The 23,228-nt window shown below is 44.8% G+C and overlaps 1 protein-coding gene across 2 annotated transcripts in view; it reads right to left on the bottom strand.

Annotated features, from left to right (window-relative positions):
* The window catches only part of FAM120C (family with sequence similarity 120 member C), a 28,469-nt gene extending 16,288 nt beyond the window's left edge, over positions 1-12,181 (bottom strand). For both annotated transcript variants that reach the window (XM_069748202.1, XM_069748203.1), the window contains exons 1-4: positions 11,491-12,181; positions 6,506-6,752; positions 2,472-2,554; positions 1,385-1,513 (exon numbers count right to left, since the gene is read on the bottom strand). In XM_069748202.1, coding sequence (XP_069604303.1) covers positions 1,385-1,513; positions 2,472-2,554; positions 6,506-6,752; positions 11,491-12,021 — 990 coding nt within the window. In that variant the 5' untranslated portion in view covers positions 12,022-12,181. The remainder of the gene's footprint in view (positions 1-1,384; positions 1,514-2,471; positions 2,555-6,505; positions 6,753-11,490) is intronic.
* Between the last annotated feature and the right edge of the window lie 11,047 nt (positions 12,182-23,228).

The following is a 23,228-nucleotide window of genomic DNA, read 5'->3' as shown; positions in this document are numbered from 1 at the left end:
TATATACAGTAGTCTCAGTGTATCCTACGTCATGAATATACAGTAGTCTCAGTGTATCCTATGTGATGAATATACATTAGTCTCAGTGTATCCTATGTGATGAATATATAGTAGTCTCAGGGTATCTTATGTGGTGTATATACAGCAGTCTCAGTGTATCTGTTATGTATATATAGCAGTGTCACTGTATCCTATGCTATGTATATAATGCAGTCTCAGTGCAACTTATACAGCAGTCTTGGTGTGTCTTATGTAATGTATATACAGCAGTCTCAGTGTGTCCTGTATATACAGCAATCTCAGTGTGTTATACATGATGTATATACAGCAGTTTCAGTGTATCCTACATGATGTATATACGGCAGTCTCTATCATATGCAATGCATATACAGCAGTCTGTGTATCCTACGTGATGTATATACAGCAGTCTGTGTATCCTACGTGATGTATATACAGCAATCTCAGTGTATCCTACGTGATGAATACATAGCAGTGTCACTATCTTAAGTGATGTATATATAGTAGCGTTACTGCATCCTATGTTTTGTATATACTACAGTCTCAGTATATCTTGTGATGTATATACATCAGTCACAGCGTCTCCTGTTATGTTTGTACAGTGGTCTGTACACACAGTGTCAATGTGTCCTACGTAATGTATATACAGTAGACTCAGTTCGTCTTACACGGTGTATACATCAGTCTCAGTGTATACTATGCGATGCAGCTATGGCTGGTGTCTCCCCTATTTGTGATGTTTTTCTTCCTCTCATCTCTTGAAAGCAGGAGGCAGGAGAGACAGACTAAATCTGCATCAAATAAAATAACTCCGATAGAATAGACAACAATCTGTGTAAGTCAGTGGAGATTTATAACCTTAACTTACAACTGTATGGACAGAGCTATTATATCACTCCTCTCTCATCATACTTGCGAACTGTCTTGAGATTTCTGGGCTAAAAGGCGACAGGGTTTATGCAACCTCCACCTAAACTTAACTGTTCTTGGGTGGGCTGGGGCAGGACCGGTGGTCATACATAGTCGTCCAGCCTAGGAACCCATAACAGTTGGCAAGTATGTCTTATATATAGCATAAATTATAACTTCAGCCGCATGGGAAACATCTAGATTAACATGGAGGGTGGAGATGGTGGGGTGGAGGAGCAGTCCGAGACTGACCTTCAGGCTACACAGAACGTGTACTGGACAGGTAGTCAGACGACATCATACGACACACGACTTATAATAAAAGGGGGGAAATATACGGCTGCCACTGAGCCGACACGATAGATTCCACATCTAGAAAACTGTGGGCGAGTTACCTTCATGTTTGCAAATGGAGTTTCTTAATATTTCTCATAAAAGAACATGATTTCCTACTCACCTGCGAGTGTCTGAATATCTCCTTCCCCACAGCATCAAGATTAGAGGCGTCTTTAATAGTTGCCACATACTCGGAGACGGCTTTTATAACCACATCACAAGGTGGCAGGACAAGCTGGTGAGCGCGGACCTGCAAGTAGGAACACATTAGATCATACAAGGAGAATGGATTTAATATGGTCTTTCCAGGTGCTGGCTTGGCAATCAGCAGCCACTGCTATAAAGGTTTTACCTTAAAGGGGTTTTCCCAGGATAATAAATCCTTCCTATGTAAAAGATCTTGCAAAAGAAAAACACTTTTTTTTCCAAAACAAATTATTTCCAAAAATGGTAACTTTTTATATATCTTGATGACTGGTCTTCCTTTCCTCTTTGTTTCTAATCTCATATTTCCCCCAGAATACCCCCAGAATTCTTCTGCTGCGACCAAGCAAGCTCAGATGATATCTCAGTTCAGCAGAGACTTCACATAACCCCGTGCATAGGTCCAGGCAGACCATGGTGGTCTCACGGTGTGAGCAGAGCATGCACTGGCAAACATGATGCCACGATGTGCCAATCTAAGCATTTATAGTGCAGTCAGGCAGGTGCTCAGAACGTTGCTCTCTGCCTGCCTCATATTAACACCCCAATTGGCCCATCGCGGCGTCATAACTGCTGCTCAAAACTGTACACTGAGCATGCTCGGCCCACACTGTGAGACCACCGCGGTCTGCCTGGTCCCACTCAATGGGTTATTTGCCGCCACTTTGGAGACTCCTCTAATGAATGTTATCGCTACGAAGAATACCACTTTCCCAGAGATCCACCAAGGCTACTGTGTCCCCCCAATGTGATAAATGTGGTTATAAGCAAATAGGAAGACCAGTGATCAGGACATATACGGGAACCTGACAAATTTATATTAAAAAAAAATTTGAATTTGATTGGAAAAAAGTTTTAAAGTTTCCAAAATCGTTTACATAGGAAGGATTTAATATCCTGGTAAAACTCCTACAAAGGATCTTGACAGGGAAAAGGGGAACTACAGGCTGCAGGAAAGTAGAAAAACAATTAGTGTGAAGTATGAAAAGCAGCATCTAAATCACCTTGAGTGAAGCGAGAGGATGATCTGGTCCTAGCAGACTCCAATGAAACGCGGCCAAGTCTTCATCGGGAAGAATATGATTACCTACATCGATAAAAAGACACGGGCGCATTAACCAAAGATATATAGGATGTACCGACAGCATCATCTAATATTCACCATGTGCAATGTCAGGGGGCTACAGCCGCCAAGTCATGTGGTTATTGGGGACCCCACTGAATGCGTTAATACAACATGAAGTTCCTAAATCAGTAAGAATATAATGTAGATCACCGAGCATAGAGAAGACAGACAAGAGCGCATTGCACGACTGTACCGGCTCGTCCACGCAGGACGGACTTCGTATTTCGATGCAAGTTCTGCAGATTTTGCCCCACACCCGTTACAACAGTGCATTAACAAGAGTCAATCCACACTGCGAAATAAACGACACGCTGCGGAATTTATTTCAAACCCACACAGCAGGTTAATTTTTTTGCAGCTCGTTAAGGAGTCATCCACATTCCTGCAACTGGATCTGCTGAAAATCGTCAACATTTCCGCTAAGTGTGGACAGACACCGAGTCACATGGTCACAGTTCTAAATTTGACCAAATCGTCGTCCTAAGTAGCCAGAATACCCTGCCGTGCATTTGCCATAATACTCTATGGAAAGTGCTTGTTGTGGAGACCCTCATTCTGGGCAAAGTGAGGAGTGGTTGTCGTTCAGCAATGCATATAAAGGGGTTTCCGCTTTCACAAACCCAGTTTTTTTTTTTTTTAGCTACCAAAAAGATTATAGGTGATAAATGTGTGACCCCTCGGAACTTGATGCTAGATCACTAATCTTCCCACCTGAGAGGGAAAGCTCTCAGTGTGAACAGTGACTACTTCTCCATTCACTTCTATGGGATTTGCAGACGGCTGTTCTATAGAAGTGCATGGAGTAGTAGTTCTGAATTCACACAAGAGACTTTGGGACTCCCATTCTCAGGATTGTTGGGAGTCCCAACAATCGGACTCTGAGTGATCATACATTTATCACCTACCCTGTGGAAAACAGCCATTTAACTTTATGTGCACTTACTGTGCAAATTCCTATAAAGACAGTGAAGAGCAGATGTCAAGGACCCGGCCGAATGTGAATTGTGTACTGGATAATTGTTTGGAAGGACAGAAGACCCCTACTATTCCTCTGTGCTGCTGCTACACTGCAGCATAATGCAGCCCCCCTCCCCCAGGGATCTCTGGCCAGGTCACCTGCTTTCTGGTGAATGTCATGACAGTGGTCACGTGTGCACTGCTGCTCCATTTACATGGGGGACATGGGACCCTCGCACTTGCGATAGGCTAGGGTCTTAAATTTGCTTCACCTATGCTGATGTTCCCAGTACTTTTATACCAACACTGAAACACCCAGTAACTAAAGCACAGGGCTCCACAATCTGTTACCAGATATTTTCTTTAATTACTGTTATTTTACAAATTGCTTTGTCTTCATCTATCCTGATGTTTGCGGGATAAAAGCATTTAAAGCTGCCCCCTAACTGGTTATTTTGGGATTGTGTTCCTTTCCAATAGGTTTAATAGGATCCCTGCTTCCCTCTCAACTTTCCATCTCATACATTTATGGCAAATTTGCAGGAAGCGGATCCCATCAAGAGGATCTATCGTGTTCTGAGAGTGGAAATAGGTGGTCAAAACGCACTAATCGAAGTCCCATTGGAGGAATATGCCAAAACGTACCAGATGGGTATATATTTTTAAAGATCGTGTACACATTCACCATTTTTTATTGTTCCATCTAAACAAAAAAAAATTAAAGTAACTTTGCAAATCATTAAGGAGCAACTAATTTTGTTAAAGGGAACCTGTCACCCCCAAAATCGAAGTTGAGCTAAGCCAACAGCATTCTGGAATGCTGTAGATAAGCCCCCGATGCAATCTGAAAGATTTGAAAAAGAGGTTAGATTATACTCATCCAGGGGCGGTCAGATCCGATGGGCGTCGCGGTCTGGGGCCTCACATCTTCTTGTGATGACATCCTCTTCTTGACATACTTGACAAAGGCCATGTTTGGCCGAAACGTTGTATGATGTGATGGCAGAATAAAGACTTCTTTTGAGATTTCCTTCACCTGGAATGGATGCTGCTTCCTTTTCTACATTTGTGAGTATTGGTCCGGTTGGATCCATGGACTTTGGAGCGTGCATCCTGGTCATCTGAGTGCTGTTGGTTGTTGCTTTTCTAGACATCCTCTTCTTGTCTTCACTCTGCGGCTCCGGCGCAGGCGTACTTTGTCTGCCCTGTTGAGGGCAGAGCAAAGTACTGCAGTGCGCAGGTGCTGGGCCTCTCTGACCTTTCCCGGCGCCTGCGCACTGCAGTACTTTGCTCTGCCCTCAACAGGGCAAAGTATGCCTGCGCCGGAGCGTGAAGAAGAGGACGTCATCTGATGAAGATGGGAGGCCCCGGACCGCGACGCCCATCGCAGCTGGAACGCCCCCCCAGGTGAGTATAATCTAACCTCTTTTTCTCATCTTTCAGGATACATTGGGGGCTTATCTACAGCATTACAGAATGCTGTAGATAAGCCCGATGCCAGTGGGCTTAGCTCAACTTCCATTTTGGGGGTGACAGGTTCCCTTTAAGTCCAGCTTTGGATCTGCAGCTCAATTGCAAACCCTGAAAGACCCCTTAGGCTATGTGCACACATTGTGGATTTTTCCGCTCAGAATCCGCAACTCTTGGCAGAAAATGCAGGCCAAAATTGTTGCGGATTTAATGTGGAATTCATGCAGATTTGTTGTTGATTGTCTTTGTTTTTTTGATGTGCGGATTTGCCTTACTCAATGTATAGTCAATGGGTGCAGAATGCTGCGCTTCCGCACAAAGAATTGACATGCTCTGGAAAATAAACCGCTGCATTTCTGCGCAGAATTTTCCGCATGTGCACAGCAGTTTTGTTTTCCATAGGTTTATATGGTACTGTACACCGCATGGAAAACTGCTGCGGATCCGCAGCCAAATCCGCATTGTTTGCACATACCCTTAAAGCCATGCGACCCCTTACTTTTTGCTAACCAGCCCAATAAAAAAAAAAAAAGCCGGTGATCGGTGCCCCTGACTACACAGAGTTGTTTGAAGTATGTTACCATGGAGACACACAGGTCTGATTAGGAGCTGTAGACATTAGACTACAGGCTTTTCTTCCTAATTACCATTATTTGGTTTTGGTTGCACTTGAAAGACGCATTCTACAAATAAAAATACTGTTCTCATCCTAAAGGAAGTCTGTCCAAACCAAGAAGAGGTGCTCCGTGCACCCTTGCGTGGCCAGTTTATTGCACCTTCCCACCGACTTGTTATTCCTCCATCTACGCCCTCCTCTGTTTTAATTGACAGCTCTGGTTTTATAGAGCCGGAGAAGGGCGGAGGTTAAAGGGAAAACAAGTAGGGCAACTGAACTGTTTGCACAAGAGTGCGCAGTGTCCGTGATTGGTTTGAACAGGCATTTAAAGGGAGTCTTTCAGCACAAAATGACTGTTCAAACCAAGCACAGGCGCATCTTTTCACCTGCTTGTTTTTTGCCCATCACTGCCCTCCCCTGGATCCTTATAAAGCCAGAGCTGTCAAAGAGGCGGGCAGAGATAGATGGAAAACAAGTGGGGAGATGCAGGTGCAGAGAAAGCTGTGCTTGGTTTGAACAGGCACGTCTGCTGTCAGACTTCCTTTAACCCTAATCATTATATGGTCGCATGCACACAGCTATACGTTGCATCCTTTTCTCACCAGAAATGTACATGTGTAAAGACTCATGCTGTAGGAATGACAACTCTATATGGAGTGCATTTGTCTGCAATAAAGGCATTGCCGCCATATGCGTCAGGGGTCGGCGACCTGCAGCGCTGCACCTGTAGTGACACCCCATCGGATCAAGTACTGCAGGTTGCTGCCCCTGATATAGAGGTGCACAAAACCGAACATGGACATTAAATGCAGCTGTATGACTGCGCCCTTTACATCTGCAAGATTTTGGCTCCTTGGTTGCCGCCTTACCCAAAAGGGCAGCGAAGATGGGGAAGTTGCTCATCTTGAGGCCCAGCTGTTTGGCTACCTCTTGCATTAGAAACTGGTTGGTAGTGAGATTCTTCCCATTCCAGCTGAGCTTCAGGGCGTGAGAACTGTAGTAAGAAGGGATGTTACACAAGGCGTATTCAGAGTCATGGGCAATGAGGCCGTGAAATCCGTTCTCCCGAAAGAAGGATACCACTTCCAGGTGATGATCCTCCAAACTCTGAAACACCTGAAATGCAGGAAGGGTCACCGTGTTTGTGATTATTGCTCTTGTCACATCACATTCAGCAGCAAAAGCAATGGATAGAAGGGGGCAGGAAAAGCCACAGGACAGAGGACACTGCGGAGACAATACCCCCAGGCCAGACACCCGCAAGCAAGGAGAGGGAGATAGCTAATGCAAAAACACAGACAAAAACATTCAGTACAAAAATAATTACAATTTCCCAAGCAAAACTATTAGCAGTTTAATTAGTTTTTATTAAGGAAGAAAAAAAAAAAGTTATGACATTTAATTAAAAAAAAAACAAAAAAAAAACACTTCTACTAGAATCGTGTCATAGTTTAGCGCTGGTTAATAAACATTACATCTCCCCCCGGCCTGATGATGGCACTTCCTAAGCACGATTGGGCATGTTGGATTTCAGCATGCCCGATTCTTCTGGTGTCAGAGGTTTCTTGCTGTCCACAGCATCTACATCCACACTTAGCCAAACCCAGCATGCATGTGTATGGGGGTGTCAGGAGGAACAGTTGTCAGCCATCTAGCGTAAAAATTAAAAAAAAAAACTTCCATCTCTGTCCTTTTACGAACCAGGGATCCCAGTAGTGCCTAACAGGGTGGGTTATATATGTATTAAAAGGAATTTGTCAGCAGGTCTTTGCTATGCAATCTCAGAGATGCATGGTATAGGGGCAAAGACCCTGATTCCAGTGATGTGTCACTTACTGGGCTGCTTGCTGCAGTTTTGATAGAATTCCTGTTTTCTCTGCTGTAGATGTAGCCATGGTCAGAATGCTGAGCTGTGTATAACCCTGCCCACATCAATGATTGGCTGCTTGATGAGAGTGTACACAGGAAGCTACCAATCAGTGGTGGGGGTGGGGTTACACAGAATAGCCTGACTGCTGTACATGTGGGACCCAGTCCAGCAGTGATAATCTCCTGCTGACAACACGCCGATTGTATTGAAACTGCAACACAGCCTAATAAGTGACACATCGCTGGAATCAGACTCACTTGCTCTATATCCCAATGCTCTCAGATTAAGTAGCAAAAACATGCCAACAGATTTACTTTAATAAAAGCCGTGAAAGTGAAGTTTCACTGATCACTCCCCATTAGGTATTCATAGGACTTAATACCCAGGTGGGAGTGAAGCCTTCTTCCTCTCGGCACAGAAAAAAAAAAACATTACATTTTACAGCTCACCGCGCTAAAGTACAAAACCAACCTAATAAAAGGTGAGCTGCCGGCCAAGCCACAATAATTAGTGCCGGGCCTTCTGAGGCCGCATAGGGCTGCCAAAATAATCGCTGCTCCACACGGTTCAGCCTGTGGCTGCCATAGCATGCTGAGAGTTGTAGTGTCACTTCAGCTGACGAGCCCTCGCTGCTAGCATCCACTGGTCTATGAGATAATCCAGCATTTCTCGAATGACATGCACTAGCCCCCACTGTTGGAGCTGCCATGATGAATGGTACCCCATGTAGTGTGTGCCATTCTGTTTATGCCAATTTTGCATGACCCTCTGCTCTCCTGTTACGTAGTCATGTACTGATCAGGAATTGACCACTGCCCGCTCGTCACCTTATCAAAAAGTGTTGCTACAAATAAATGCCCTCTAAATGCCTCCTTGACACCGCCGCCAGCTAAATACTGTAAGTCACTCAGTGCCCACTAACAAAATCGTCCATCCCCACTGAGCTCCCAGAGGGGGGACTCTACCTTTGACACCTGTATACCTTAATGTTGGACCCCACAAGTTAACCCTTTCAGTATTTACATGGGACTGGACAGTTTTATGTACTTCCTTGTGACAACAGCACATCACTTTCACGGTCACCCAGCAGGCCGGGCTGGTGGCCTCGTAGGACAGGGGTGTAATCACAGTCAGGGATCAGGCTGTATTACATGGGCATGTACTAAAGTCCAGCTGCTGGTTTTTACCACACAAGTCGCCCAGAATTGGCCACGCAATTAAAATGGTTTTATGTTAAAGAAAAAACATGGCTGCTCTCAGACAGAAACAGCACCACTCTTGTCCAGGGGCTGGACCTGGTATTGCAGCGCTGCTCCATCTGCCAGATTTTTCTACTCTCATACAAAACCATTATTGCATATTAGCTGCAAGGGCCACATAGAAGAAGGTGGCATTAGCAGGGTGAGGGGGGCACATCAGGATAGAGTACCTGTGCCACAAACAGCATACAATGGTGCCTATACAGTGACAACAAGCTAGAAATAAGCCACCCGGACCAGGATGGCCACCAGACGATTACCCTTCACGGCTAGACATCCCGGAATAGGTTATTTCTAGCATGGTTCAGGTTTATCAGGCTTCACTGTGCGTGAGGCTACGTATTCTGGCACATGGTACTTTATCTGGAAGAAATTTGTATGTTTATTGCATTCTACTGACCTAGTATCGCGCACCCTGACCACAGCGCCTTGTCCATTTTGGAACTCACTTGTAATGTGATAAACTGATATTTTTACTTTTGGCAACTGAAGTGTCATCTACAAGATTGGTGATAAATGTACAATCATGGGACTCCACCAGTGACAACGGAGGCTGGACAACAGCTCTATTCATTTACTTTGGGAGCAGTAGTGGGCATGCTCGACTATTCACTTCCTTTGGGAGCAGTAGTGGGCATGCTCGACTATTCACTTCCTTTGGGAGCAGTAGTGGGCATGCTCGACTATTCACTTCCTTTGGGAGCAGTAGTGGGCATGCTCGACTATTCACTTCCTTTGGGAGCAGTAATGGGCATGCTCGACTATTCACTTCCTTTGGGAGCAGTAATGGGCATGCTCGACTATTGACTTCCTTTGGGAACAGTAGTGGGCATGCTCGACTATTGACTTCCTTTGGGAGCAGTAATGGGCATGCTCGACTATTCACTTCCTTTGGGAGCAGTAATGGGCATGCTCGACTATTGACTTCCTTTGGGAGCAGTAGTGGGCATGCTCGACTATTCACTTCCTTTGGGAGCAGTAGTGGGCATGTTCAACTATTCACCTCCTTTGGGAGCAGTAGTGGGCATGCTCGACTATTCACTTCCTTTGGGAGCAGTAGTGGGCATGCTCGACTATTCACTTCCTTTGGGAGCATTAGTGGGCATGCTCGACTATTCACTGCATGTACGTCACTGAAGCTAGTGACTGGCTGCAGCAGCCACCTGACTGATGGATGGGACATCACTATCAGTACTGGTGGACTCAGGGGGCAAGTAATGCTTATTTACTTTATAACCTATACACTGCCTACTTTTTCTTATTTTTCCTAAAAGCCCTTACAAAGAAAAAAGCTCTCCATTTGGGGGATTATCCTTTTTTTTTTTTTTTACTTAAATGCATGCATTATTGCAGTTATATCCACCTGTGCCAGAAGTGATGATTTTGCCGTCATGTCACACTAGCGCTGTGGCTCTCAATTGGCTGCAGTGGGCATGTCACTGATGGCTGAGCAATCAGGAATATTCAAGAGATAAGGAATACTAATTTAATGAAAGGGAATCTGTCAGCAGGTTTTTATACGTAATCTGAGAGAAGCATAGTGTAGAGGCAGAGACCATGATTCCAAGGATGTGTCACTTACTAGGCTGTATCTTGCAGTTTCAATAAAATCAGTGTTTTATCAGCAAGAGATCATCACTACAGGACTAGGTGTGGTGCCTCCTGGTCCAGCCACATCCCCATCACAGATTGGCAGCTGTCAATGCACAGTGTACATAGAAAGCTGCCAATCAGTGGTGTGGGCAGGATTAGACAGCTCAGCTTTCTCCACTCTGCTAGATCTACAGCAGTGAAAGTAAGGATTAAATGCAGCACCTAGTAAACTAAGTGACACATCGTTGAAATCAGGATCTCTGTCTCTACATTCTGCTGCTGGTAGTAAAAACCTGCTAAAGATAGCCCTTTAATTTCAGTCCCATTTCTAAAAAAAAATCCTGGAAAAACCCTGATTTTTTTGTTAAGGAGATAAGTGGTGTTATCTTTTGCCATGCAAAGGTTAAGGCTCTATTTACAAGTCAGTTTTTATTTCTAATTTTTTGTATTATTTTTTCTTTTTAGAGGGATCAGTTTGGGGAACATAATACAGGATCCGTTTATCTTAATACGCTTTTAGGTTTCCTAAAAATGGTGACTTTTTGTACAGAGCAAAAATGGTTTTCGCACAGGTCATTTTTTTGCCTCTTTAACAATGAAATCTATGGGAAACGAATCAAAGGATGGCCACCACAGCTGCTGCACATGCCCAGAACACTAGAGGGGATCAAAGATTCTATTCGAAACTGATCGGTTGCCGGCGGAAACCAATTTGAATTTTTAAATTTGTCCATTCAAACTGTGGCCTCGCGGAATGTTAGTTCCATTAGCTCCTCCCACTACGAAATTTAAAAGATCGCCAACTGCCATCTTCTATCTCAGGACCGATCCGTCCAATGAAAGAGAAAACTATTAGTCCGCCGTCGCCCTTTAGAACCATTGGCTCGCGATCTTTGTACTGGGCATGTGAGCGGAGACTGAGGATTTTTAGGATGTTGCCACCGCTCTTGTATAGCGCTTGTGTGGCATAATGGGCAAAACTGTTGTCATACCAACTGATCTGGTGTGGCACAATGCACGAGCCTGATGCCACTTGGCCCCCTAGCCTGGCACCGGGCCCATGAGGAGGGCATGCATTAGGGGAGGTGGTGGCATGACTCGGGGCGAGCACAGGTGGGCACTGTCCTGTTACCTTCACTCTGAAGCGGATCATGGCCAGGCGGATGCAGTGTGCCAGGCAGGCGGGCGGCAGGAACCAGGCCCGGGGGGGCGGGGTGCCCTTGTTTCCAACGTGGCTGACAATGAGCTGTGCCGTCTGCCGCTCGCCCTGTGCCCGCCGGGCCCACTCGGGCAGCCGCTCCTTGGCCAGCGTGCCGTTGAACATGGCCACCAGCTCCAGGCCGCCCTGGTACAGACAGGCCTGAGACAGCGCCGCCAGGTAGCCCAGCATGGCGTTCCACTGGCCCCCGCACACCCAGTCCGTCTGGTAGCCGCCATAGAGGCGCTGGAGAGCGGAGTCCGCATCCACCAGGACCCGGCAGGGAGGAGGCGGCGCCGCCGGGGACGGAGCCTGTGCAGGCGGAGGAGGCGGGTAACCCCCGGGGGACAGGCCCGCACGGTGCTGCTGCCGGGCCACCGTCCGCGCTAACTTCAGCAGGTCGACGGGCACCACCGCCCCCGGGCAGCGCTTCTCCAGGAACTCCTGGAAGCCCTGCACCCCCATAGTGCCGGACTACGGGGAGGAAACCCGGATTAAACGAGGAGCGAGCACACGAAGGACGAGAAGACACCGAGAGCGGAGACCGCTGCGGCCTCACAGGAGCTGGGTGCGGGGGCACAGTCCCTGCGCGGCACACGCCGCCATCTTAATCGCCTTCTTCTTCGGCAGCTCTTAACGCTACGCCCCACTTTTCCTCCAGCCACTCAGCGGTGTTATCTGGGACATGTAGTCCCCCGCCTCGTTATTTGTAACTGACGTCTATTACACAGCCTACTACAAATCCCGTCAGCTCTTGCGAGAGGCGACTTTGGCTTTCGTGTCTGGGAAATGTAGTCCTTGACTAGCTGCCGGCGATGGCTGAATTGAAGAAGCGAACTATATTACCCGAGAGCCTCCGCGGCCTCGCCGATCTCTTTTGGTAATAAGCTTTTAGACAAAAACGCTTAGATATTAAGAGACAAAGTGTCCGCCCCTACCGAGAGAAAGTCATTACCCTCTGCTAATAGAGGAGAAGAATAGAAGCCTAATTAGCATTGTGGGGGACCTCGAGGCTTTCTGGGAAATGTAGTTTGTGCGTGGCTCATGACAAGCATTTTGGCAGGCGCTGATAAAATCCTAAGACTACATTTCCCGACACCACTTGCACCTAGATTCTGCCATTCTGATGATCTGTTCAGAGAGGGAAAAAAAAGAATAAAGTTTTTCCCTTACAAGGGTTGTATGTGCTCATAGAGTAATAATCCCTCATGGCATTAGAAAGGGACAGGGTGAAGCTCCTTCCTGGCACTGAATCCATTTCATAGTGCCCAGCAGATGTATCAGTATGGTCCAAGTTTAAAACTGGCCTCAAAGGTAACAGTGCCAGGCACAATGCCAGCAGAACCCATAGCGCCAACAGTATCAGGCGCAGAGACAGCCAAAGCACCCACAGTATCAGGCACAGAGACAGCCACAGTGCCCACAGTATCAGGCGCAGAGACAGCCACCGCGCCAATAGTATCAGGCACAGAGACCGCCACAGTGCCCACAGTATCAGGCACAGAGACAGCCACAGTGCCCACAGTATCAGGCACAGAGACAGCCACAGTGCCCACAGTATCAGGCACAGAGACAGCCACCGCGCCAATAGTATCAGGCACAGAGACCGCCACCGCACCAACAGTATCAGGCACAGAGACAGCCACAGTGCCCACAGTATCAGGCACAGAGACAGCCACAGTGCCCACAGTATCAGGCACAGAGACAGCCACAGTGCCCACAGTATCAGGCACAGAGACAGCCACAGCGCCAACAGTATCGGGCACAGAGACAGCCACAGCGCCAACAGCATTGGGCACAGTGCCAATAGTGACAGCCACAGTGGCAATAGTATCGGGCACAGAGACAGCCACACCGCCAACAGTATCGGCCATAGTGCTAACCATGACAGCCACAGCACCAACAGTATCAGGCACAGTGCCAATAGTATTGAGCACAGAGACAGCCACAGTGCCAACAGTGACAGCCACAGCACCAACAGTATTTGAAGAGACAGCCACAGCACCAACAGTATCAGGCACAGTGCCAATAGTGACAGCCACAGCGCCAACAGTATCGGGCACAGAGACAGCCACAGCGCCAACAGTATCGGGCACAGAGACGACAGCCACAGCGCCAACAGTATCAGGCGCAGTGCCAATAGTGACAGCCACAGCGCCAACAGTATCAGGCACAGTGCTAATAGTGACAGCCACAGCGCCAAAAGTATCAGGCACAGTGCCAATAGTGACAGCCACAGTCCCCATCAGTATCGGGCAGAGAGACAGCCACAGGGCCAACAGTATTGGGCACAGTACCAGAAGCATCCATAGAGCCAAAAGCACCAGCCATGGTGCCAACAGTATCAGGCACAATGCCAACAGCGCCAGCCATAGTGCCAACACTATCAGGCACAGCGCCATCAGTATTGGGCATAGCGCCAACCGTGACAGTCACAATACTCATTGTGTTACCTGAGCAACTGCTATGAACCATTAATTGCTGATTCATGGTATCAGTAATGGCATTTGCTGCCCAGGTAAGGAAGGGGCACTGTGTTTAACAGCCAAGGGCATTGGATTGTGGGCATTTGGAGTGTGGCATTCAGTAAAACTATTAAGGAGGTCAATAGTTGCTTCGTCCCAGGCATTGACATCCCATGCCTTGCCATTAGGTGGTGCACTTAGGCCACGTGCAGTATTTATAAGGCGAGGTAAAAATAAATTCTCCAAATACTCTACATGGTCCCGTGACCTTACCGCATTTGCAGTGGGGCTCAGTAGCTTGAAACCACTACTTTTCCTGAGGCTTCGTTCACACATTCTTACTTGTCGTCCCTTTTACTTTAGGGTTTAGCGCATTAACACATTAAAATAAATGGGTCGTTACACACATCCATTTTCTTTAATTTTGCAGAATAATTTACAGAAAAAAAGGAAACGTTTTCTTTTTGTCGTATTTTTGGACCAAATCTGCCCATTCTAGTGAATTGGTTCAAAATAAAAAAAAAAAAAAAATAATGGAAAGCACGCACACACCATCTATTTCTCACTAACTGGTTGAAATTGCCAACATTTATTTATTTTTACATACAAAGAAACGAGTGACGGACGCTCAGATCAAAGATGGATAAATAGTTTATTTTTGTGGACATGTGAACAAGGCCCATGGGTTATGTGGCTTCGCAACACCAGGTTGTGATCTGGGCTACACAAGGACTCGGCTCATTTTATGATGACGACGATGTCTCGTCTAATGATTGACAATCGAGTCACGTTGGCCAGGTTAAACGTGACATCAATGTAATTGACTGTTGAATCGCATGGAACCCATCTGTTTTTTCTTTCTACAGTTGAATCACAATATACACTGCTCAAAAAATGAAAGGGAACAGTAAAATCCCACATCCTAGATATCACTGAATGAAATATTCCAGTTGCAAATCTTTATTCATTACATAGTGGAATGTGTTGAAAACAATAAAACGAAAATGATCAATGTAAATCAAAATGAATATCCCATGGAGGTCTGGATTTGGAATGATACTTAAAGGGACACTGTCACCTGGATTTGGAGGGAACAATCTTCAGCCATGGAGGCGGGGTTTTCGGGTGTTTGATTCACCCTTTCCTTACCCGCTGGCTGCATGCTGGCTGCAATATTGGATTGAAGTTCATTCTCTGTCCTCCGTAGTACATGCCTGCACAAGGCAAGATTGTCTTGTGCAGGCATGTACTACGGAGGACAGAGAATGAACTTCAATCCAATATTGCAGCCAGCATGCAGCCAGCGGGTAAGGAAAGGGTGAATCAAAAACCTCAAAACCCCGCCTCCATGGCTGAAGATTGTTCCCTCCAAATTCAGGTGACAGTGTCCCTTTAAAATCAAAGTGGAGAATCAAATTACAAGCAGAAATGCCTCAAAACAAGAAACTGATGCTCAGTATTGTGTGTGGCCTCCGTGTGTTTGTATGACTTCCCTACAATGCCTGGGCATGCTACTGATGAGGCGGTGAATGTTCTCCTGAAGGATCTCCTGCGAAACCTGGATTAAATCATCAGTCAACTTCTGGACAGTCTGTGGTGCAACATGGCATTGGTGGATGGAACGAGACATGATTAGAGTTGAGCGAATATCTTTGGGTCCCCGCTTATTCGGCAAGCTATAGCGCTTACCGAATAAGCTGTAGAGGGAACCTGGATACATGTAGTGTGCCGTCTGCCACAAATGTGCTTGACTGGATTTAGATCTGGGGAATATGCAAGACAGTCCATAGCATCAGTGCCTTCATCATGCAGGAACTGCTGACACACTCCAGCCACAGGAGGCCTAGCAAAGTCATGCATCAGAAGGAACCCAGGGCCCACTGCACCTGCATATGGTCTCACAATGGGTCTGCCAGTACCTAATAGCAGTCAGGGTACCTCTGGCTAGCACAAGGAGGGCTTTGCAGCCCTCCAAAGAAATGCTACCCCACACCCACGAGTACTAAGTGAACTAAATAATGTAATAGATAAACCATTATTTCTTATTTTTAGGGACTCTATAGCGACAGGGTCTGTTCCGCAGGATTGGCGCATAGCAAATGTGGTGCCAATATTCAAAAAGGGCTCTAAAAGTGAACCTGGAAATTATAGGCCAGTAAGTCTAACCTCTATTGTTGGTAAAATATTTGAAGGGTTTCTGAGGGATGTTATTCTGGATTATCTCAATGAGAATAACTGTTTAACTCCATATCAGCATGGGTTTATGAGAAATCGCTCCTGTCAAACCAATCTAATCAGTTTTTATGAAGAGGTAAGCTATAGGCTGGACCACGGTGAGTCATTGGACGTGGTATATCTCGATTTTTCCAAAGCGTTTGATACCGTGCTGCACAAGAGGTTGGTACACAAAATGAGAATGCTTGGTCTGGGGGAAAATGTGTGTAAATGGGTTAGTAACTGGCTTAGTGATAGAAAGCAGAGGGTGGTTATAAATGGTATAGTCTCTAACTGGGTCGCTGTGACCAGTGGGGTACCGCAGGGGTCAGTATTGGGACCTGTTCTCTTCAACATATTCATTAATGATCTGGTAGAAGGTTTACACAGTAAAATATCGATATTTGCAGATGATACAAAACTATGTAAAGCAGTTAATACAAGAGAAGATAGTATTCTGCTACAGATGGATCTGGATAAGTTGGAAACTTGGGCTGAAAGGTGGCAGATGAGGTTTAACAATGATAAATGTAAGGTTATACACATGGGAAGAAGGAATCAATATCACCATTACACACTGAATGGGAAACTACTGGGTAAATCTGACAGGGAGAAGGACTTGGGGATCCTAGTTAATGATAAACTTACCTGGAGCAGCCAGTGCCAGGCAGCAGCTGCCAAGGCAAACAGGATCATGGGGTGCATTAAAAGAGGTCTGGATACACATGATGAGAGCATTATACTGCCTCTGTACAAATCCCTAGTTAGACCGCACATGGAGTACTGTGTCCAGTTTTGGGCACCGGTGCTCAGGAAGGATATAATGGAACTAGAGAGAGTACAAAGGAGGGCAACAAAATTAATAAAGGGGATGGGAGAACTACAATACCCAGATAGATTAGCGAAATTAGGATTATTTAGTCTAGAAAAAAGACGACCGAGGGGCGATCTAATAACCATGTATAAGTATATAAGGGGACAATACAAATATCTCGCTGAGAATCTGTTTATACCAAGGAAGGTGACGGGCACAAGGGGGCATTCTTTGCGTCTGGAGGAGAGAAGGTTTTTCCACCAACATAGAAGAGGATTCTTTACTGTTAGGGCAGTGAGAATCTGGAATTGCTTGCCTGAGGAGGTGGTGATGGCGAACTCAGTCGAGGGGTTCAAGAGAGGCCTGAATATCTTCCTGGAGCAGAACAATATTGTATCATACAATTAGGTTCTGTAGAAGGACGTAGATCTGGGGATTTATTATGATGGAATATAGGCTGAACTGGATGGACAAATGTCTTTTTTCAGCCTTACTAACTATGTTACTATGTTATGTTACCATTACTAAGGCTAGTTTCACACTAGCGTTTACCTGATCTGCGGCGGGCTGCGGACTTCCTCTGTGAAGCCCCGCCCTCCGCCACTAGCTCCGCCTACATCTGCATGCAGCCCGCATACCTATATTTAACATTAGGTACGCAGGTCGTGCGGCTGTATGCGGATGGTGCCGCATGCGTCGTTTTGACGATGCGAAAAAAAAATGCTACAGGCTGCGTCCTACGCTGGTCACCGCATCGTCAAAACGACGCATGCGACACCATCCGCATACAGCCGCACGACCTGCGTACCTAATGTTAAAGATAGGTACGCAGGCCGTATGCAGATGTAGGCGGAGCTAGCGGCGGAGGGCAGGGCTTCACGGAGGAAGTCCGCAGCCCGCCGCAGATCAGGTAAACGCTAGTTTGAAACTAGCCTAACCCACTACCAAACCGGTCATGCTGGAGGATATTGTAGTTCTCCAGACTCTTGTCATATGTGCTCAGTATGGACATGCTCTCATCTGGGAAGAGCACAGGGCACCAATGTCGAATCTGTCAATCTTGGTGTTCTCTGCAAATGCCAATCACCCTGCATGGTGTTGGGCTGTAAGCTCAACACCTGCTTGCCGAACCCAATCGAGATGGTTTGGGGTGAGATGGCCCGCAGAGTGAAGGGAAGGCAAAAGGGCCAACAAGGGCTAAGCATCTCTGGGAACTCCTTCAAAATTGTTGGAAGACCATTCCTAGTGACTACCTCTTGAAGCTCATCAAGAGTGTGCAAAGCAGTCATCAAAGCAAAAGGTGGCTACTTTGAAGAACCTAGAATATAAGACATATTTTCAGTTGTTTCACACTTTTTTTTGTTAAGTATATAATTCCACATCTGTTAATTCATAGCTTTGATAGCTTCAGTGTAAATTTACAATTTTCAGTCATGAAAATACAGAAAAATCTTTAAATGAGAAGTTGTGTCCAAACTTTTGGTCTGTACTGTATGTGGGATATTCGTGGCTGCCAATAAGGATTTGATAGCTGTAAAGATTGCAATTTAATACTCCAGATTTCGCCCCTGTGCATTGCAAAGGGTAAAAATCCACAACGCAGGTCAATTGATAATTTCGTAAAGGGGTTGCCAGGCGTTTTTTCATTAGAAGTGAGTGATGATTACGTTACGACCTGCACATATTCTAATGAAGAGGACATGTGCATGATACCTGCCGATCATCCACGTGTCTTGGGCAGTGGGTAACATCATCTACACCGCTCACTTTTGATGCAGAAATGAATGGTTCCAAATTACCCCTTTAAAATCTCACCCACAATGAAGCTACCGGAATATTCTCTGTATCTGCCCCATGTGGACGGGCACTTATGATTTTAATATCCATCACTGCCAGCATCCCTTCCATTGTGGTCTAAATACAATATTTATATTGTGCCCATACTTGCTAACTCGGCATTACTGCTCATCTGACAATTAATACAGTGGCATGTAAAAGTCTGAGCACCCCTGGTCCAAATAACTGTTATTGTGAGCAGTTAAGCAAGTTGAAGTAGTAATGAAAGGCCTAAAGTTAATGACGACACATTTCCTCTATATTTTAGCAAAAAAACATATATTTTCTTCTTTTACATTTTAAAAATTACAAAAAGGAAAATGGGTAGATGCAAAAGTTTGAGCACCCTGCATGGTTAGTACCTAGTAGCACCCCTTTTGAAAGTATCACAGCTTGTAAATGCTTTTTGTAGCCAGACAAGAGTCTTTCAGTTCTTGTTTGAGGGATTTTTATCCATTCTTCCAGTTCTGTGAGATTCCAGGGTCGTCTTGCATCCTCTACTATTTTGATGTCTAGCCACAGATTATCAATGATGTTCAGATCAGGGGACTGTGAGGGCATTGTAAAACCTTCAGCTTGTGCCTTTTAACCCTGCTGTACTATTCGGGTCAATATGACCCGAAATGATTTTTGAGACCCTGTAGATTTTTGTATATGACGATTTGAAACTAGTGGTATCTTGACTTCTCATTTGTAGAGCTCTATATATTTTTTTTTGCTTTTTTTTTTTGTTTACTTTTTGCTACACGCTGATTGTTACACTTGTACTGTTCGGGTCAATATGACCCGATATCATTTTATACTGTTCTACAGGTCTCTGATTATTTCTGACTGCAAAAGTTATGTTTTTTTATGTGTACTTCATCTCAAAATGGTGGTGGTTTCACTGTTCTTATCAGTAAACAAGTAATTATCTAGTATTATCCATTTGCTGTTTGTGAGAGAGGAGACTGGTTGTCTATCATTCAAAGGCTGGGGGGTTTCACGGTCATCAGTAATCAAGTATGTATTTAGTCAAATGCATTTTCAGTTTGTGAGAGAAGACACTGTTGTCTTATAAGTTGGACACCAGTCATTTAACTTACACCCTGAAGCTAAGTCCTGTGAAAGAGACACTGGAATCTGTGAGAGCACGGAGCTGTGAATACACATCTTTACAGGTTTTTTTTTTTTTTCAAAACTGGGATAAAAATGTTTCTAAAATGTCTATTGACTGATGCTGTGAATAGATATCTTTACAACTATTCTTTTCTTTTCCAAGCTTAGGTAATTCTAATGAGCACAATGCACCATGACAATGCCGTAAGTGATAGAGAAGACAGAAAGCCTGACATTATTTTGGATTATAATGCCACAAAGGGAGCAGTTGATACTTTAGACCAAGCAATATCAACATATACATGCATACGCAAAACCAATCGGTAGCCAATGTTTTTATTTTATAACATACTGGATGTTTCTGCATACAATGCATTTGTCTTATGGAGAGAAATCGACCCCGATTGGAACCGGAATAAGCTGCATAAAAGATTATTTCTTGAGGAATTGGGCAAATCCCTGGTTAGGCCATATATTGAGAGCAGAAAAGTGACCCCCAGAAGGGAAGGAGCAACAGCCATTGTACAAAGTGTCCAGCATGCTCAAGAAAGAGACTCCACATCCACGACCTCCACCAGCAGCACAGCTACCAGCAGCACAGCTACCAGCAAAAAAAACGAAGAGATGTAGCTTCTGTCCATCTTCCTGTGACAATAAGACTAATCTGACATGTGCTGGATGTTCAAAATATCTGTGTAAAGGACATGTGACTTATTATTGTGTTCAATTTTTCTTTTTTCTTTCTAAAATATTGAAGTTTTTATGATTTTTCATTTGTTGATTTATAAATATTGTTTACAAAAAGTTAAATTTCATGTAATAGTAATGTAAAGCTTGTTTGTAATTTGTGTGCAGAATGCCAACAATCAAAGATAATTGTAAAAAGCCTATGTAACCTTTTTATGAAAAAAAATTAATTAAGTTTAAATTTTTCATTTGTTTATGATCAACCATGTTCACATTAACCCCTATCTGACCTTGGACGGGATAGTACGTCAGAGGTCAGATCCCCTGCTTTGATGCAGGGCTCCGCGGTGAGCCCGCACCAAAGCCAGGACATGTCAGTTGTTTTGAACAGCTGAAATGTGCCCGTAATAGGCGCGGGCAGAATCGCGATCTGCCCGCACCTATTAACTAGTTAAATGCCGCTGTCAAACGCAGACAGCGGCATTTAACTACCGCTTTCGGCCGGGCGGCCAGAAATGACGTCATCGCCGACCCCCGTCACATGATCGGGGGTCAGCGATGCGTCTGGATGGTAACCATAGAGGTCCTAGAGACCTCTATGGTTACTGATCGCCGGTGGCTGTGAGCGCCACCCTGTGGTCGGCGCTCACAGCACACCTGCATTTCTGCTACATAGCAGCGATCAGCAGATCGCTGCTATGTAGCAGAGCCGATCGTGCTGTGCCTGCTTCTAGCCTCCCATGGAGGCTATTGAAGCATGGCAAAAGTAAAAAAAAAAAAAAGTTGAAAAAAAGTTAAAAAAATAAAAAATATATAAAAGTTTAAATCACCCCCCTTTCGCCCCAATCAAAATAAATCAATAAAAAAATATCAAATCTACACATATTTGGTATCGCCGCGCTCAGAATCGCCCGATCTATCAATTAAAAAAAAGCATTAAACTGATCGCTAAACAGCGTAGCGGGAAAAAAATTCGAAACACCAGAATTACGTTTTTTTGGTCGCCGCTACATTGCATTAAAATGCAATAACGGGCGATCAAAAGAACGTATCTGCACCTAAATGCTATCATTAAAAACGTCATCTCGGCTCGCAAAAAATAAGCCCTCAACCGACCCCAGAAAAAATAGAGACGCTACGAGTATCGGAAAATGGCGCAATTTTTTTTTTTTTTTTTTAGCAAAGTTTGGAATTTTTTTTCACCACTTAGTTAAAAAATAACCTAGTCATGTTAGGTGTCTACGAACTCGTACTGACCTGGAGAATCATAATGGCAGGTCAGTTTTAGCATTTAGTGAACCTAGCAAAAAAGCCAAACAAAAAACAAGTGTGGGATAGCACTTTTTTTGCAATTTCACCGCACTTGGAATTTTTTTCCCGTTTTCTAGTACACGACATGCTAAAACCAATGATGCCGTTCAAAAGTACAACTCGTCCCGCAAAAAATAAGCCCTCACATGGCCAAATTGACGGAAAAATAAAGTTATGGCTCTGGGAAGGAGGGGAGTGAAAAACGAACACGGAAAAATGAAAAATCCCATGGTCATGAAGGGGTTAAGTATAATAATGAAAAAAAGTATTCAAATAAAACACTTAGAGTAGCTAAAAATCAAGAATTAATAGGTCGGGTCATATTGACCCGGGAACAGTACAAGTGTACAGCAAATGCAAACAGAACAGCAGGGTTAAGGTCATCTATTGTGAACTTTTACATGTGTTTAGGACCATTATCCATTTGTAGAAGCCATCCTCTTTTCAACTTCAACTTTTTTTTTTTTACAGATGGTGTTATGTTTGCATCAAGAATTTATTAAAATTTCATTGAATCCATTCTTCCCTCTTCCCATGAAACGTTCCCTGTGCCATTGGCTGCTACACAACCCAAAGCATGATTTTTCCACCTCCATGCTTAATGGTTGGCAAGATGTTTTTTCCCTGAAATTCTGTGCTCTTTTTTCCTCCACACATACCTTTGATCATTGTGGCCAAAGAGTTCTACTTTATTCTCATCGGTCCACAAGACTTGTTTCCAAAATGCATCAGGCTTGTTTAGATGTTCTTTTGCATACTTCTGATGCTGAATTTTATGGTGGGGACACAGGAGAGGTTTTCTTCTGATGACTCTTCCATGAAGGCCATATTTGTGAAGGTGTGTCTGATCAGTTGAACAATCTACCACAACTCCAGAGTCTGCTACAGCGTTCTGATGGTCTTTTGCAGTCAAGCAGGGATTCTGATTTGCCTCTCTAGCAATCCTACGAGCAGCTCTCACTGAAATTTCGCTTATTTTGATACCAGTTGTTCCCGATTAACTGCCATTTCCTAATTACATTTCAAACTGAGGAAAGGGCAACTTGAAAACGCTTTACTATCTTCTTACAACCTTCTCCTACTTTGTGGACCTCCACCATTTTCAGAGTGCTAGGCAGCGGCTTAGAAGAACCCATGTTTTTTGGCACAAGGTTAGGAGGCTGGGTTTTTATAAAGCTGTGAAATTTGCATCACTGGGCCATTCCTAACTATGATAGTGAACAAGCCCTATGATATGATCAGCTGAC

This window comes from Ranitomeya imitator, chromosome 2, assembly GCF_032444005.1.
Source record: "Ranitomeya imitator isolate aRanImi1 chromosome 2, aRanImi1.pri, whole genome shotgun sequence".
NCBI classification, from domain to species: Eukaryota; Metazoa; Chordata; class Amphibia; order Anura; family Dendrobatidae; genus Ranitomeya; species Ranitomeya imitator.
The sequence above is the reverse complement of the archived record's forward strand: the minus strand, read 5'-3'. Positions and strand labels throughout refer to the sequence as shown.